At 41.7% G+C, this 18,521-nt stretch overlaps 1 protein-coding gene across 1 annotated transcript in view; it reads left to right on the plus strand.

The window, feature by feature from the left end:
- Nucleotides 1–18,521, plus strand: part of DHRSX (dehydrogenase/reductase X-linked) — a 166,457-nt gene that overhangs the window by 113,777 nt on the left and 34,159 nt on the right. The window contains exon 5 of the mRNA XM_040090612.2: nt 3,513–3,720. Within this exon, the coding sequence (XP_039946546.1) occupies nt 3,513–3,720 (208 nt within the window). The remainder of the gene's footprint in view (nt 1–3,512; nt 3,721–18,521) is intronic.

Consider the following 18,521-nt stretch of genomic DNA (forward strand, 5'->3'; position numbering starts at 1 on the left):
TCTTAGTTTACAATGAAGAGATAAGGCATTTGTTAGTGTTTTAAGTAGTATTGGATTAATTAAAAGAATTAAATGTAGAACCAGCTTTCATTTTTGGGTTAACTTTTGAGACCCTTAAGTAAAGCTGATGATGTTTCTGGACAAGAGAAAATCAATAGCATGCCACTTTTAGTACCTACTGAATGTTAGGTAGTTAATAATTTTAAAAAGGGAGCTTGCTGCTACACTTACAAGGTTTTCCCTTTTGTTAAGGAAGGAGACAAGTTCAGTTGCCTGTTCGGTATTTCTCTGTATGGTCACTTTTAGTGAATAAAAATGGCTTTTCCTCCAATAAGAAAAACTGCCCTCAGACTGCTGGGCAAGATTTTTTTGCCAGCTTTGATATGAACTACCTGAAAGATGGGAGCCTTAAAAAAAAAAAAAAATCTTTCAAAGGTGTTTTTGCTTACCATTATTTGAGCAGCTCCTAAAGACAAAAAGGGAATTGTAGTAGCATCAGATGTGTGAAGGCAGAGGCAATTGTGCCTGCTCAAGGACTTGACCAGGATTTCTACTCAAGGGAGTAGAAAGAAGCTCTTGAAGAACGAGAAAAGAATATTGGGGAGTGTGTCTTTACAGTTGTGCATTGCGTAAATTAAAATTTTGTCTGTCTCCTGACGTGAGCTCAGATCTCTTTTGTTGCTTCCAGGATGTACAGTACAGATGGTGGAGACTAATTGGGGTGGAGGGCAAAGCCTCTATGTGTTCTTGAAATCCTGTGCCTCTCTGGAGGTCGAGGGTGAAGCTGCTGTGGCAGAGGCATCCTCGGGGCTAATGTGAGCAGTGGCAGCCTCCTTGTGTTTGCCTGCTGGTCATGATGCAAAGCTGAACGGCTGTAGCAGCTGTCTAACACACTTCTCTAAGGACAAATTTCTCCATCCCTCCACCTGACTCAACCAACAGAAATGTGTCCATGCATGGAGGGGTCCTATATTGAGCCCTGCAGCAATCCCTGCAGATGTAGAAGCAGGATTTGGCGTGCAGATCAGCCTTGCTGTGCCAGGGCTCTTTTATACTGGCTGCCTTTCTTGGGCTTGTATTTTACCAGTGTTGCTGCAAACAGAACTCTGGCAAACTGCTTCCTTTCACCTTTTCCAAGTGTCAGAGCTTTGGAGGGCAGGATGGCCTCAGAGACATGCAAATCATTTCCTTGTACTAGCTCTGGTGCTCAGAGATGCAGCAATGTTTTCATCTGCCCTTCAACAGCCCATGCTGAGCTCTGTGCTAAAACTTGCTCTGTAGCAGGCTGAGACTTTGTCTGGTGTCGGGTTTTTTCCCCAAGATTCAGGTGGTTTTAGAGTCTTTTGCCCTCTGCAAAGCTCTGAGCCAAACGCAAGAAAGAGACGGAGTCTTCAGGTCCTGATTTTTCAAGGTTGCATGCTTCATTTATTATTTCTTATCTTACAAATTTCTCAGTGCCCAACAAAGATCTGTACAGCTGCATGGGCATCTGCTCCCGACTCCTCCCGAATGGGGCTGTCGTTATCTTTTATACTAATTGCTACATATTCTTTATTTATCATTATTTGCCAATACCTATCACTTATACTAAACAGGTCATCTCTACTTTGACCCAATCTCTTTAAAGTACTTTGTACCACGGTCACTGCTGAAAATGGAATGAGGGAATAAGAAAGAAGAAGCAGGAGACAACGCCCCAAATCCTCCATCTTGCCCCCATTCACTTCAATACTAAAAATCCAAATCTACTATTTTATCACCCTGTGATAAGCTAAACTACTATCTTTCACACTTTTGTGGCCTGCAATTCCTCCCGCCGTGCAGGAAGCCTTTCCCATGGACTGAGATCAAAGCCAATGTCCCTCTGGGCTCTGGGCCAGGGTCCCAGACCCCCCTGCCCAGGTCTCTGACCCTCCAGGGCAGCCAAAGGAATGCCCTGGACTCCAACAGTCTGGGAGCTTGGGGTTTGTTCCATCCCCAAGCCATTCCCATCCTTTCCTTCTTCCCAGAAAACAAGAAAAAGTCACAGCTGGGCTTGTCTCGCATTTGCATCTATCCATAACCTTCACGCCAGTTCTCAGTCTCAGCCACTGTTACAGATGTGATTATACACAGTTTACAGCAGTAAATTACATAGGGAGATGCTAATCAGCTTTTGTGGAGCTCCATCATGTAATTTGTATTGTGTTTCTTTCATTGTACCACCAGTCAGCATTGCTCATGTTCAGTCTTAAGTTTTCTATTTGAAGTTACGCTGTGTTTTGCCCAAACATTTGTTTTTCTCTGTGGTCTTCTCAAGTTTCTTCCCCTCCCACTGCTTCTCCAGTTGCTTCATTACAGCAGTAGAAAGCCACAGGTGAATCCCTATGGGTGTTTGCTATACTAAAACAGATCCCAAAAATATCTCTCCTTCTGCCCAAGAGACAGCAACAAAGCAGAACTGTCAGGTGGCAGAAACCCCCAAAGCAGCGATGTAGATGTACAGCATGTGCAAATTAAAATGGTCATTTAATGTGCCATTATCAAGTCAGGCTGACATCAGGAAGTGGCATGTTAAAGGCTTTTTAGTGAGTACATGAAGTAGCATGAGGATTAAGCTGACACTCTCTCATGTCTTCTGTACAGAGGTGGCCTTTCTGCTGTATCATATTTATGGGTGTTAGAGAGAAGCATCCTATAACAGGATTCTCCATGAGTTATGTCCATCTGCATTTAAATGACAAAGGTCATGTCTTCTTGTACAGTAATCAAATTTTAATAAAATAAGAATAATTTATAGCATTCAAGTCTATGCTATAATTGAGCAGGGTAACTATCCCTCAAGCAGCCTCCATACATGATATAATTTATGCACGAGCTCAGAATTCTCTGCAAGATGCTGAAATCAACATTGCATGTTGGGGATGTGGATACTTATTTTAGACACTGAGTTTGAAAATTGTGGTTTGTGGAAATTTATGCAAAAATATTGCCAAAATAAGCATTGAGAACCTAATTTCAATATGCAGCTGCTTGTAAGCATGGTAATTAAGATATATTGGGTAAATTTACTACATCTGTTCTCACCCACACCAGTGAGACAGAAATTGCAGATTTCAGATGGAGACTCACCAGAGCTTTAAACTCCAGCCAGGATCCAGGAGAAAGCTGTCTGGGAGAGCAGGTCTGCTGCTTAGCCTGGTCTTGTCTCCACTGCTCAGGGCTTTGATGGAGGGAATGTTGTTGGGATTGCCCAGCTCCCACATCTTGAAAACACTTTTCACAAATGAACTCACAGTCCTGCAGGGAGGGGGAGAGAGAGTCAATCAGCATATTATCTGGAAAAAGAAACCAAAGTGGGGGTTTAGATATTTTTCTTGTCAAGAATCAATCATTTTCGATTTTACATGCCATTACCAGTCACTCACTGCTCTAAATGCTGTTTACCCTCTGCAGCAGGAGATTCGTACTCCTTCTAGCTTGCTGCTCCTCTGAAATAAATCAACAGGTTTTACCTCTACTTTTTCCTCCAGCTGGGGTGATGCTGGTCCCTGAAAGGAAGACAGAGGATGGGTTTGAGGAGCACTTCGGCTTGAACTACTTGGGACACTTCCTGTTGACTAACCTCCTCTTGGATACGCTGAAGCAATCAGGAACGCACAGTCACAACGCTAGGATCATCACTGTCTCATCAGCCACCCATTATGTAGGCAAATTGCACCTAAACGACTTACAAAGCAGGTACCGATCCCTTTTTGGTATTCACTGATCTGTAGTAATCTTGTGCAGATTAAACTACAAGAGAATTGTTACCTACTACTGAACCAGGTGGGGTTTTGTTGCCTTTTTTTTTTTTTTTTTTTTTTAAATACCATTTGTGGAGCTTTTCAAGCACTTGCTTAATATATTTAATATTTAAACAAAGCTTGCAGCCTTGAGCCAAAGGTACAAGTAATTTATAAATTGTGAACGGCGTCTTTTATTCTGGACTTTGAAAACCCCACTTTGCTTTCTGATGCTTATACTGCGGTGTGATGCTCGGAGCGCCTGGACTTGCCACAGCTTAATCAGGGAGACGCTCCATAACCGGGATGTTTCGAACTGGCTCGGGGGGATGCCCACAGACATCGTCCCCGGGCGGATGCGTGCGCAGGGCCGCTGCCCTGAGATGAGCTCCGACAGCCGCCCGTGGCTGCTCGCCGCCTGCCCGCCGAGCAGGGACGCTGGCTGGGCTCTGGGGGCCGGCTCGTCCTCGCTGCCCAGCTGCCGCAGCTGCTGTGCCGGCCGCTCCTTCCCGCCCGGCGGCTCTGCCCTCCGCCCCCGGCCCCGCCTGGCCCTGCTCTGCTCCTGGCACCCCACGCCTCCCCCGCGGCTTCCCTCACAGCCCTGCTCCGGCTTCCCCAGCCGCCGCCCGGTCCGGGCCGTGTCACCCGCCTGCCCCTGTCCCACCCCTGCGGTCCCAGCCCTCCCGCACGGCGGCCTGGAGATTCACTGCCGACCCTAGACCCCGGCTCGGGCCTGTGTCACCCCCTGTGCTTCCCCGAGGGCTTTCTGAGATCCAGACTGTGGCCACCCTGGGGTTTTAATCCAGTAAAATGGGCTTAAGTGCATGGATGACTTCTGACCTGCTTTCATTTAGGAAAACTGTGGATGAATGTCTGTGGGATATTTCTAACATTAGGAAGACATCAAATGATGCCATAAAGGTCTCTGCTTGTCGGGGGCTCCTTTTCAGGAGCTTAAATTCCCCGGCATTCAGGTGGTTTTAGAGTTCTGGCCCTCTGCAAAGCTCTGTGCCAAACGCAGGAAAAGATGGAGTCTTCAAGGTTACATGCTTCGTTTATTAGTTCTTATCTTACAATTTTCTCAGTGTCCAAAAGATGTTTGCCGCGGCTCGGACATCTGGTGACTCCTCCTGTCTCTGGGCTGTCCTTATCTTTTATACTAATTGCTACGTATTCTTTATTTACTATTTATTACCAATGTCTATCACTGTTACTAAAAAGGTCATCTTTACTCTGACCCACTCCTCACTAACTACTTTGTGCCACGTCAATGCAGCAATGGAGTGAGGGAACAAGAAGGAAGAAGAAAGAGACAACGCCTTAAATTCTCCATCTTGCCCCATTCACTTCAATGCCAAGAATCCCAAACCCACTGTTTTTTCACCCTGTGATATACTAAACTACTATTTTTACACTCTTGTGGCCTGCAATGCTTCCTGCAGTGCAAGAAATCAAATCCAGTGTCTCTCTGAGCCCTGGGCTCTGGGCTGGGGTCCCAGACCCCCCTGCCCAGGTCCCTGACCCTCCAGGGCAACCAAAGGAATGCCCTGGACTCCAACATCTGCTATCATACAGGAACCGCGTGGAGTGGTTTAGTGAGCGGAGGAGTGGGCAGGATAACTGAGATGAATTTCTGAATTATCCCATGCAGTCGTGTGTAGCAATTACATGCTTACTAAGAGGCTCAAGCAGGGCCTTCCTTCTCGCGGGCTCCAGAGAGCTTCTGCCTGCCTGCATGCAGCCAGTCTGACTCCTGTGTCACTTCCATGAAAATATGTCTCTTTCCTTTGACAGGGACTTCAGCAGGTGATCAGAGGTACCTGGCCCAAGGTTTCATTTCCGAACAGAGACTGAAATTAGAGAGCTGGGCTGTTTCCACTGCAGGCATTTTACATATGAACGCTGCATTAGGCACGTCAAACTTCTGATTACATATTATGGCATTGGTTTTATTACAAGCCATTGTTTAAACCTCTGCAGGGTAGTCACAATTTAATCTCTTGCTTGTAAAACAACCACATGAAATTACCCTTACTCTTCACTTGGTGTATGTATTCATTGTTTTGGATGGGCATGTTCTGGATGGCACCATGCAAGGGGGCTAAGGGGATTAGTATTTCTTTGGGCTAAAGTGTGGAATGCAAGATTAAATGTGACTCTTCTGTGTCTCTAGATAACAGTAGTTTCCTTGGTTATAGCAAGGCCTTATACCATGTCTCTTTAATTTAGGAACATCCCTATCTTAGATTTATCATTATTAACTCATGTTTTAAAGGAACCAGAAATGTTTCAGTTTGGAAAGTTATGATTGAGCAAGAACATGACCAGGGTGACGTAAAAAAATAATAACATACCAGTGAGATTTACCTACAGCTTTTGTGTCTTTTACATTTCAACATTATTGATGTAAGAAGGGCCATAAAGGATGACAGACTCTGACTGATTTTGCCTGCTCATTCCCACACAGATGCTCTGAATCACTCAGGGGCAGCAGTGGTGCCTGCACATATGCACACTGGTGAAACCCAGAGTGGGCTGTAAATTCAGGTCCAAACCTTTCCTCAGTTCAGGTGTAAAAATATGCTCCAGGGTATCTTTTTTTTAGCCTAATGGCCACGAAGCCCCCACTCAAGTGAATAATTTGACATCACCATAAATAGTGCTGCAAAAACCAGTGAGATCACTTGTGTGTTTGAGTGTGTCCCCACAGCATGAGTGAGTGGTTTAGCAGGAGGACTGCTGGGGGGTATCATACCCAGACATTGACTACTCCATGGTACCCTGGAGATGCCTTGTGATTCAGAGCAGCATTCAAGAGCTTTAATGGATGTGGTAAAGATACCCATGGTAAACAGTTTCCTGGTGATGCCATGTCTCATTTTTGCTGCTTGTGTGAATGGGAAATAATTCTAATTTTTTTTCCCTTTATTCTGTGTTGCACCAGTTGGCCATAATTTCATTTTATGACTTGGGTGTATGTTCCTAGATTGGCTGGTAGTCCTAACCTAGCAGGAAAGCAGCAAAACCATCTGGCGTGATTATTGGAGAAAGGGTTGTACTCTGTGCTGTACTCTGTGCTGGGGAAATTACTGCTGGCAGCAAGCTGAATTGTTTACCATACTCCTGTCCCATTATTCCTCGATGCTAGTTGGGCTAGTGCCCTAACTGGAGGTGAGTGACAGTACTGGAGCAGGGATTCATCCATCAGGCATGGCAGAGAAGGAGAGGCAAGAAGGAAAGGCAAAAAGTCTTGACTTAAACAAGGCAGTATGGATCATTTCTCTGCTTTACCACAGACTTTTCTGTGGAATCCTTCTCCCACCCAGGAGACTCTGGGTTGGCAGTCACATTGTGGCCATTTCTCCTCATTGCTTGTACTTGCTGCTGAGAGATCTGATCTGAAACCAGACATCATCTATATCAGTGATCACAGGACTACTGCATAGCAAGTAATTGTTGGAAGGCCTTTCCTGTGAACAGTGTTAGATGAAGCTTGTGTTGCTATTCTCCATGTTTCCTGTTTGGTTTGTGTCTTGCCATCTTACCAACCTGATTTATCCCATGTTGCTCTGGTTAGCTCTTTTCAGTGGAATGGTTAATTTAATTTTGTCTTTTTGCATTTTACATTATGTTCCTTCCTTTGTTGTCTCTTTCTTCATACTTCCCTCCTTCTTCATCTGTGTCTTTTCAGCTTTTTTTGTTTGAATTGCCTTTACCCTCCTTCTTTTTTTTCCATTTTTTTCTTCTTTGAGGCTGTCTCAGTTCTACCCACCAGTTTATCTCCTCCTCTCCATTTATCTTTCTATCTTTTTTCCCTAGCATCTCTCCTATCTCTTCCATATGAATGCAATTTCTCCCCCTTCCTGCCCCTCCTCTTCACACACACATACACCGGTGGAAGAGACATGGTATGGGTACATCAAGGCAGGATAGAGCTTGTTCCAAACAGGCAGGGCACAGCTTGTTTCATGTGTGTTATTGAAAAATGCAAACGCACACGCACAAGAGCACTGACTGTTCTCCCGGTTCTTTTGCTGAAGGATATATGTGAAGAACATCAAAAACCTTTGTGGTCTTTTAGATCCAGACCATTTTCAACAGCAATCACATGAGTCGACAAGGGGATCCCTAAGGCGTTCTCCTTCATCCCTACTTTGAACACGACTGTTTTCATGAGGTGAAAGTTTAAGAGAAACACAAGCTATCTGCAAGCATTTCCACAGTGGTGATTGCAAGCAGAGGGTAGTACACTGTGTGCTCCAGCAGCACAGCTAGCATGGCCTTCTTTCCTCTTTTTCCTGCCTCAAATAATACTTTCTAAATTGAGAGGAGAAAAAAAAAAAAAAAAAAGGTCATGAGAGAATATGGCTGTCTGGTTTTAGCAAAAGCTTGAAGAATAATGTACCATCCACTTGGGTGGAGATAGGCTTGAGCAGTGCACTGGAGTTCATAGTATTCTTTCAAGGCTGAGGTGTAGGACATTCCTTTGAGTGCTCTACCTAACAAAGCAATGGAATATTTTTAGGAAAATAAAGAAAAAAAGACCGTATTATCTTTCCCAGGCTGTGGATCATACTTGAATATGCTCCTTTCCCAGGGGTTAGCATCTTTGTGTGCTCTGTCTAGCTTTTTCTCCATGACTAACTATTCCTTTCATCATCCTCTCTTTTTGCATACCAAATGGGCCCTGTAATGCTGTGAATCACAGATCTATGAACTCCCCAGCCACATAGCTCCTTTTCTGGTTCACATCTCTTGTATATTCAAGAACAGTTAGTCACACTTTTCTGCTCCCTTTCCTCTGCTCTCCAACTGCAGAAGGAGCTGAGTTTTTTTTTAAATTCTCCAAGCTGAATATAATATATTAGATATAATTTCTGTATTTTTCCCTGTAGCTCTAGTGCATGAATCATGTCAGAGACAATAGAAGTTAAATGAAAAGAATTGCAAAATTCCAAACTGCCACATGTGTATCCTAGCTGGTGTAAAATAGAATAAACAGCTCTGCCCTCGATCTGGGAGGATTCTGGAGAGACCAGGCAGCTCCAGTTTATCTCCCATGTTAGGCAGTTCATAAAGAGCTATAACAGGAAGTGTTAGGTACTGATGAGAAAATCTGTCTAGCAAAGTGTCTGTAGACCTCCTGTTTTTGGATGAGGGGTGTCCTTCATATTCTCTTCATCTGTGTATGTGATGTTTGTTGGTTAAAAAAGTTGTATTAAGTTTGGACAGAAAGTTGGGGAATTTTTTTCCAGCAACATTACTGAAGTTTTGGAAAATATTTTTTACGAACAGCAACTAAAAGTTAAGATGTTGAATCACTTTTGGAAAATATTTATCCATTTTTGAAACCAAAACATTTGATTTCACTGTTCTAAAAATCTTTTTTAAGTTTATTTGTGATTATCCCTATGAGTATACTGTTATTCTAATTTTGAAGTATGACAATAAAACTGAAACTCCCAGCCTTTAATTTCTAAACCATCCTTTTCAAGTGTCTCCATCAGTTTCAAATTACTTTTCTTTTTTTTTTTTTTTTTAATGGACATTTGTGTAAAATTGATTTTTTTTTTTTTTTTAAACTAAGAGTAGTTTGATGAGCCAACATTTTTCCAAGGAAAGACTTCTATATTTTAAATATCCATTTAGTTTCTTCAGTGCCTTTTCATGATTGATCTGTCTTTTAAAGTTTCTTAATTCTCTCTGACTGGAAGACCTGGAAATATAACATCTTAAATTCAGGCAAAAACAAACATGAAGCTGGTGTAGCATAGAAGTAGCATAGTGCTATGGGGATTTATACATGTCTGTGTATATATATATATATATATGTGTGTGTGTGTATATATATATATATATATAAAAATAAAGAAAAAAATGTTATAAGAAGTAGAGGAGATTTTCAATTATTACGCCCCTTTTTTTTTGTAAATCCAATTTAGTTAGTACAGAAGTCTTTCAAAATAACGTATAAAGAGCTGTGTCACCAGACTCTTGTTCAATAAAATTCTGAAATTGTAATTTCAATTGCACAGAAATTGTAATCATAAAAGATTGTTCTAGATCACTAGATAGATAAATATTATCATAGGTTTAATTTAACTCATGGAATATATGGTTTTGTTTGAGTTCTGCTGTTTAAACAGCTCCACCACAATGTCTTCTATTTCATATTCTGGTTCTGTTTGCAAGATAAATCATGCTGCTTTGACAAGGCCAAATGCCGACTTCAGTACAGTGCTATATTCATTTAGACATGTCCTTCCTGCATCAGGTTATCAAGTTCTCCTGTATAGAGTTAGATTATAAGTATTTAAATGCTTCCTGCACACACGTAAGTCCTTCTTTGCCAAATACTTTCTGTATAAATGCAAAAGCATTTGCTGCTCTGCTAAATGATCCCTTGTGTTTGCAGTGATTAGCATTAATTGCAAAAATTGACTGGCCTGGAAAATGAGTGTACTGGGGAAGGCACATATCTCAAATTCTATAAGTTAATTTAAAAAAAATAAAAAATGGGCTACTGTATCAGCAGACCAATTCATCAATTCAAAAGACAGGGTTCTATCTCAAATGCATCAAGTGTTTTATCCATTCTTTTCTGTTCCTGCAACCAATAACAAAGAAATAAATAATTTAAGTCAGGATGTTAACTTCAGAAAGCTTTCATTTTACATTCATCAATGTATTTTCGTTCTGTCTAATCAAAATGCTTTTAGGGTTGATTGACTTCTGCAGAACAATAACAGAGTGTAACACTGATACAACAAAGATAGCGTCAGGCTTACATGTATTTGGGGATATTAAGTGCAGCTACTTTGTTGTCACAATGTCAAATTCCTTTTTGTCTAAAGGAATGAATGTTCTCAACGAGGGATTGTTAATAATGGCAGTTGGTTTGATAGGACATGGTGTTTCTGATCTAGTTCAAAATCGCAGCATGTTGGGAAGTATGTGACATATGGGTGCTCCTGCTGCCCAGCCTCTCCCTGCACCACGGGTTGGGTGGGAGAAGCCAGGCATTCAGGACAGTAGTTCTTACAGATGTGCTGTCTCCTAGAGAGGCAAGATGGTTCTATGATAATTTTAAAGTTAATGTATTGCATTCACATGATAGAGAGGGCAAAAGGGACTTTGAGAACTGGGAGTGGAGAGAGAGCTTGTTGCCCTTGAGAGGGGAATGTTAGTTTAACAACTTTCTGCTGGCAAAAAGACTTATTAAGGCTGAATGAACCTTAAAAGCTATGGAGTTCAGGACCTGGGTGATTATTCAAATGTTTTAAGCATTACTCTAAATTGCCTTAACTATCACCATCCTCCCAGTATCTTGTCAGGGGAGTTCTCCTTTGGGCTACCTAGCGTAGCTGGGGAAGGGTGGTGCACGTGCCTGTAAAGCCCTGGGATAATGTGTTGAGAGAAATGGTGAGAATTTTCAGCTCACCTTCCAGAAGCCCTCTCCAGGTTCAGCTCTGCTGTTGCTCCTGTTTTTTCATAGCCGTACATTCCATGTCTTGCCACATGCATTAAGGATTATGAGGTATTGTGCAGGGAGCTGAAGGCAGATTTCTGCCTCTGTGATTTGTTAACTCTTAACCTTTTCTCTATTCCTCATCTAAACCTCTTTGTTCAGAGAAGGAGAACTTCATCTATTCAAAAGCAGACCAAGCAGTTGAAACTTACACCTGAGAGGAAAAATTGCTCTTTTGATTAAACCAAGTTCTTGATAAAAAATGTGTTGTGAAAACTATGCTTTTTAAGTAAAATGAATCTCTGTAAACATAAAATATGTTTATGTTTAACGCCCCTGGGAGTTTTAATACTGCCAGAATGTCTGATACAGTTGTAGCTTTGTTGGTCCATTTTTTCTGTTCTCAGTATGTGTTGGGTGCTGTGGTAGCCCAGCCTTTCTTGCCATGGGAGGTGGAGAGGGGCTGTACAGAGCAAAGTTTCAGCTTCCCAAGAGGGACAGAGGCTGAGGAGCACTGGGGCTCGCAGGAGCTTTAGGAGAAGATCAAGAGCTTTTAACAGTGATGTTAAAGGAGTGGTGGGTGTGTTCAGTACCCAAATTGCCACAAAAAATCAATCAATCAATCCATCAGTCAAAGCAGCAGTTTCTTTACATTCTTTTTTCAGCGAGGTCTAGGGCAGGGTAGCGTTGGTTTCTCAGGACATGAAACTTCTTGTCATTTCCTGGAAAGCTAAACCTGCTGGATTTCACTAGGTTCTGGCATGTCTGCAAGTGTAAGAGGTCTTAAGCATTCTGGTCCCAGGCCATGCCATACCTCTTCTTATGAAATGCTTAATTTTCCATTGCAGATCCCTGTTTACAGTATTCTAGGGTGACACAGTTTTGGGAAATTTATAAAATGAACCCCAAAACTCAGCTCTAAGACTAAATGGTACAGAAAGTGATTGCTGACACTGTCCATTTTGGTATTTAGAAATAACTGCTTTGCAATGCTGGCTGTGGACTGCTTTGTATCTTACTCCTTTCTTGTAGGTTTGTTTTGCTGAAGTTGGTATTTTTATGTCTCTCAGATAAGACCGTCCCTCTTCACAGGCCCCTTTCATATTTAAATCTTGTTTTAATCCCACTGATTTCTGACAGTGGATGAGTGATACTGTTGATGTACAGTCTCACAAGAACAAAAGCCTTTCATGCTGTGTCTGGACTGTGAGTCATTTCATGGATGCAGAAAACTTCCGCATTTAAATTCCTTGGGTACCTGTTGGCATTCAGCTGTATTTCTTCTTTAGCCTAGGAAGGTCTTCCAGCTGAGGAGAAGGCTTCTTGTGATGGCTTTTAACAAATAGCTGTCTTTTTTATGAGTTTGTTCCTTGTCTTAAGTCATATACTGGGAGTTAGTCACTTTTGTCATGCAGATTGAAGCTGTTATGTTCATATTCTCACTACCTAAGAAAACTTCTAAAAAGCGGAAGTTGTTAAATTGTTTCAACGAGCAGAAATTGATTTCCAAAAGTATGTTGTGCCAGACCTGCTAATCTTTTTTTTTTTTTTTTTCTGTAAGCAAAGAGTGGTGGCACAGCATTTTCTGCACAGTAGTTATAGATATCTCAAAGGAAAAAGGATTTTGCAGACACATTTCCCCTAGAAGACAGACCAGTCCTTCAGTGTGATGAATATTTGCTCTTGCAGAGCACATTCAGCCTCTCCTTAAATCCAGGGCTGTGCAGTGGGTTGAGGCCACCACAATTAAACCTTAAATTATCGTTGCATATACACCAACATAGTCTACTGTAAATCTGCCAGCCACAGTTGGTGCACTGTGCTGGATTTGAAATGACAGCACCTCATTATGCTTATTCAGACCCTTTTGAGTCCCAGCATGAAAAGCTCAGAATTTACAGCTAATCTGTAAAAGTCTACACCAGTTCCAAAATGTTTTTTTAGAATTTTTTTGATTATTCAAGTTACTGCTGGGGCTTTTGTAGTCCTATGAGCAGACCTGGTGGAAGCAAAGAAAACCTCCCATTACTTCCTTCAACTTAAAAGCTTTGTTGCAGGAGAGGTAGGAAGCTTTCCACAAGTGGGTGGAGAGTACCTCCTCCAATTTATAATCCTATAGATAATCTTACGAGATGTGTGACAACTTCAGTAACCTGAGATCCAGATTATCCGAGAGATTATATGGAAAGATATGTGTCCTTGTTATTTCCCCATCCCTCAAAAGGGTCATAAGGACACAGAATATAGGTGTCTTTTCCTTGGGTAAAGCAATGCAAACCCTTGCTTCCTTTTATATATTTACTCATTCATTTGTTTAAAGGAGATTTTTAATTGAATCAAGGGATACTATTATGTTCAAATACCACTTCAACTGTTATCATGTATTTAACACTGCATCAATTGCACCAGCCATAGAAAAGTGGCAATTTATATAATTTTAAATAAAAACATGTATTTCCTGGGAGAATGGAATTACAATAATTATAAATTGAATTTCACATTGGTATTTGAAACAATCCAAAACATTTGAAATTAACACCAACCATACACAAAGAGAAAAAAAAAAAGACTTCTTTAAAGGTACTGGTTCTGGTGAGACTTTGAGAAGACCAGCCTTGGAGTCCATGCATTTGAGAGCTATGCTGAGTGCACAGTGACTGAGCTGCACACAGTAACTCTCAGTAGAGCAGAATAGCTCTTGGCATCTCACCTCCTGCCATTAGGAGTAGGGATCAGCCAAATGAAAAATGATGCTCTGATTCCATCTGGATGACAGCAACGCCCAGGATGACAAGCCCTGGCTTATTTTGCCTTTCATAAATGATTTTAAAATAAAGATATTCTATGTTTCTTTACTAAATGTAGTCCTCAAGAGGCAGTAAGTTAATTTTTGTCCCCTCTGCATTTCCTAAAGGCTATTAGAAGGGGCTAGTCACTGAATGTTATATATTTATACAGTGAAGTGCTGGAAGCTGGGAAGCATGGCATTAAAAAAGAAACAAAACACCACCCAGCTTCCAGCTTGTGGCTCCTACTGCCTTGTGCGTTAAGCACAAGGCAGGAGTCACTGATCTGCTGAGATACCAGTTACTGAGACATTTTACCTGTTAGAGAGAGAGACCATTTCCAAGCTCTGGTCTTTTACCCTTATACTCTAATTTTAGGAAGAAAAGTATTGTTTTACTACGGTTGAAAGGTGCCAGACAAAGCCTGGATTTGTCCAGAGCTGTGTGTAAGAGACATGTGGAACCGAAGAGCTTGCTGCAGGAAGAGGAATGAAAGGCAAGGTGGTTTGCTCTGCCACTGGCCTATGACTGTTTAAGTAACCCCCATGCCACAAATTAGAACAGATTTGCTTTTTACCTCGTGTAGAACCACTAATTTCATGTATTGGTCTGGTAGCCTTCCTTTCCAACAAGTTCATCCCAGGGTCATGAGGGCTCTTCAGGAGTCCCTAATACTGCATTCCTTCTTCACTCAAGGTTTATGCTTTGGCCACCTTAACTGTTCCATGTATACTGTCACAATTTATTTTTTAATGTTGCACATCACATATATGAAAGAAATGTACATGAAGAAGTACAAGAGAAGTTGCTCAGGAACACACAAAATGCCCAGTCATGTACACGAGATGAGTGACTGTGCAATAGGCTATAGTAGTAATTGGTAACAGGACTGCTGCTATCCTGTTACCAACTGCAACAACATCTCAAAAGCAGAGAAGTTAATACCTTGGGTTTGAGGATTTTTTTACCAATATGTATGCTTCTTTCTTTCAACTGGTAAAATTCTGGTTGTCAGTTGTAATATATTTATTCTCATTTCTCCAGCTTGGTCTTTTCTCCCTGTCTGTATTTCTTTGGTTGGTTGGTTGGTTGGTTGGTTTTTATTGAGAGAAAATCACAATTAATGAGACTCAGAAAATGTGTTTGTAGGAAAAATACATGTAGTACTGCCAGGAAGCCTGCTTTAATCTAATAAACAATATTTAGGACTCAAGCTTTCTCATAAGAGAAAGAAACTGCTTGTGATAACCGGTAAAAATACACTTATTTTCCAATATATTTCTCTAGCTGCTTCAAAATAAGCTGCAAAATCTATCAAAACTTGAAAAATCTTGTGCTGCATTCCCTGAAGAAAGAAAATTTAAGACTGTGAAAGCTTCATGAGTGTTTAATAATAGACTTTTATAGTCTTGACTAAGCAATGGTGATGATGTATTGCAAGATTAATACATAAATCATTAGGAAGCTTTAGTCATTTTAATACAGCAAGCCTATGTTTTGCTTAATTCCCTGATTCATCCTAAGGCATATATTGAAATTTTGTGTGGCCTTTCATTAAAAAGCCCAGCATGTCAGCCGCGTTTTGCATCACTTGTCTTTTAATGGAGCACATAGCAGCTGGGTTTTCTGCAGTTTGATTTTGGTGCACTCTGCCCTCCAGGAAAATTAACACACTGGAAATTGGGGAGCTTGGTGACAGGTGGAAGGAGGATGATATGCAAGACAATTGTGAAAGGTTCACATCAGGAAAGCTTCAGTGCTAGCACTGGCTGGGTTAAACGAGTCTGTGTGCCAGTCAGGATGGCCACAGGTCCTCTGAGCCTTTTGCTGAAGCAAGATGTGGTGGGTTACAGGGTGCTGTCAGTGAGTCCACAGTGTCTGTTATGTGTGCACACAATGCCAAAGGAGCCCTCAATGAGAGTGAAAAAGCTGAGAGCAGCAAGAGAGCCCCACACACAGAAGGGTGAAGGAAGTGACCTGTGCTGAGCAAAACATTTCCCCCTGTTACTCAGTGGGTACCCTGACCTCACTCAGTGCTCTTCATTAAATCTGGGATCACTGGACGTAAGTGGGAGACCACTGTAGAAAACAGATCAACTAAAGCCAGCCTGATGAGAAACAAGTACAACTGCCAAGAGATGTGCTACACATGAATCCAGTTTTCAAACTGGGATAGCAGCTGAGTCCATATTTAAACACCTAATTAGCCACTCCAGGCTTCAGTTTGAAATTTGGTTTCTCATTACTTTTTGAAAATGCATTCCCGTAGGGAGACTGCTGCTGGAGACAGCGCCATGGAGATAAGTGGCAAGATCAGCTAATCAGCTTCTGGTGGAAAAGAAGAAAAAGAGAAGAAGGAAAAAACAAACAAACAAACAAACAAACAAAAAAAAAAAAAAAAAAAACCAACAGCAAACCTCAAGGCACTCACTCCATAATGGAACACCTACTTATTTTGTTCTTGCAAAAATTCAAAACAATCCCCTTTTTTCCTCTTCCCTATTTTTTGTAATAGTAAGTCAAACCTGTAGCTTATAGTGCAAAAAATCTTAAGCCAGAAGTAAGAACTTCTGATAAAAATTAATTGGACACAAAATGCAGAACCTGCCTTATCCTGATCCTTTATTCATCAGTATAGAATCCATAAAACATTATTTTCAAAGGAAGGAGATGATCTTGTGTATTGGTGCTCTCTTGGATAGATTTCAAAGCAGCAAATTAAATTCTGCCTGCCTTTACTCCTCCTGTACTTTTCATTTAGTGAGTTGTGCATTGCCCTGTTTTATCAGCAGTGACTCAGCAAAATGCTATGGAGGGGCAGCCCCTGGGGGATGCCACTGTTTGCTGTGGTAGGAAGAGCGGTCCACTCAAACAAGGGAATGAGCTTGAATTCTCCAAGCTACTGATGTCAGGCATGCTGTGCTTTCCCACTGAAGTTCTTCACACCAAGTCCTTGCTCCACTTTTCCGAGCTGCTGACTGTGTACAGGCTTGCCATATCACAGCACACGCTGTCTGGCAACACCCAAGCTGGGTGGGCAGTATTTATTAGGATGTATCCATCTAGGCATTGACCACCAGTACCTCCTTAGCTCTCTATCTGACTGACCAGCATCCAACACTGGGAGCCAGGAGCTTCCAGTCCTTTGCCTGACTGGTTGCCTAGTTAAGAGGCAGAGTTTCTCTGCTTAAGAGTCTGCTTGCCTGGCTGTGAAGCATTGGTACCCTGTGTCCTCAAAGCAGCAACAGTCCAAGAGTCACAGGCACCTCGTGTGCACTGCTCTGCTAGCACAGTTTGCTGGTAAGCTGTGTTCTCCTTGGATGGTTTGCCTCTTGTATGCACTTTGTTTTTAGAAAGATTTTAGAACCTTCAGAAAATGTGTAAATGCATAATGTCTATATTATTTTACTTAGTATGCAATTATAGTTTTAGTCATTGTAAAAAATGTGCATACAAAGCATAAAGTGCAGAGAGAGGCTAGATTTAGATGCATAGGCTTTAAAGTCAGATAATTTCTTGTGTAAAACCACACATTTCATGGTTTTAACCTAAAAGAGGGTAGATTTAGATTGGACGGTGGAAAGACTTTTTTTTCTGATGGGGATGGTGAGGAATGGGTTGTCCAGAGACAGTGTGGATGTCCCATCCATTCAAAGCCAGGTTGTATGGGACTTTGAGCCATCTTGTCAAGTGGAAAGATGTCTCTTCTTATGGTAGGGTTGTGGGACTAGGTGGTCTTTAAACTTCCAACCCAAACCCTTTTGTGATTCTACATGTGTGTACATAGGAGACAGAATCGTGGTGTAAGTACAGGTACCTATGTGATCCTATTTTTCTGATACATAAAGTCAACACTGGATGTAAGGAAGTCGAATAACCTGTGTTGATTTATTTTTTCAATGTAGCATTTAAACAACATGATTCTAATAAAATGGGGTCTGACAAACAGTTGTTCAACAGAAATCCTCATGGGTTCTACGTCATGTTATTCCTCTGTCTTATGTAGTCCACTGATGTCAGATTCCTGGAAAGCAAAGAACACACACAGAAATTGGGAAGAGAGAAGGTAATCATTGCAGGGGCTCTGCCAAAAGTTTTTGCTCTGAGTATCCAATTTTATATTCTTCATATCTATATTATGTTATTGAAGTCTGATTCCTGGCTGCCTTGCAGATCATTTGCATCTCTGCACTGTGATATAAAAGGCTTCCTCATTGATTGGGTAGCTTTTATATCTTCTCAGCAGTCATGTTTCTCTGACATACATAGCTATGCAAAATGCAAGGCTTTGAGGATCCGGCCCTTGTAGTTCATGCTTCGTTGCCACAAGGTAAGTCAAAACAGTACTCACACAAAATGTGGGAATGGGGAGTCATGGGGAGCATTCAGCATCCTCCTGCCTGGCATCTGAAGATTACTGAAAGCCAGGCTAGACCCAGGCGGAACAAGTCAGAGTAGTCCCCAGCCCTGCTCCCCTGTGAGCCATTTGCTAGACAAGATCAC

The sequence above is a fragment of the Hirundo rustica genome, chromosome 2 (assembly GCF_015227805.2).
Source record: "Hirundo rustica isolate bHirRus1 chromosome 2, bHirRus1.pri.v3, whole genome shotgun sequence".
Taxonomy (NCBI): domain Eukaryota; kingdom Metazoa; phylum Chordata; class Aves; order Passeriformes; family Hirundinidae; genus Hirundo; species Hirundo rustica.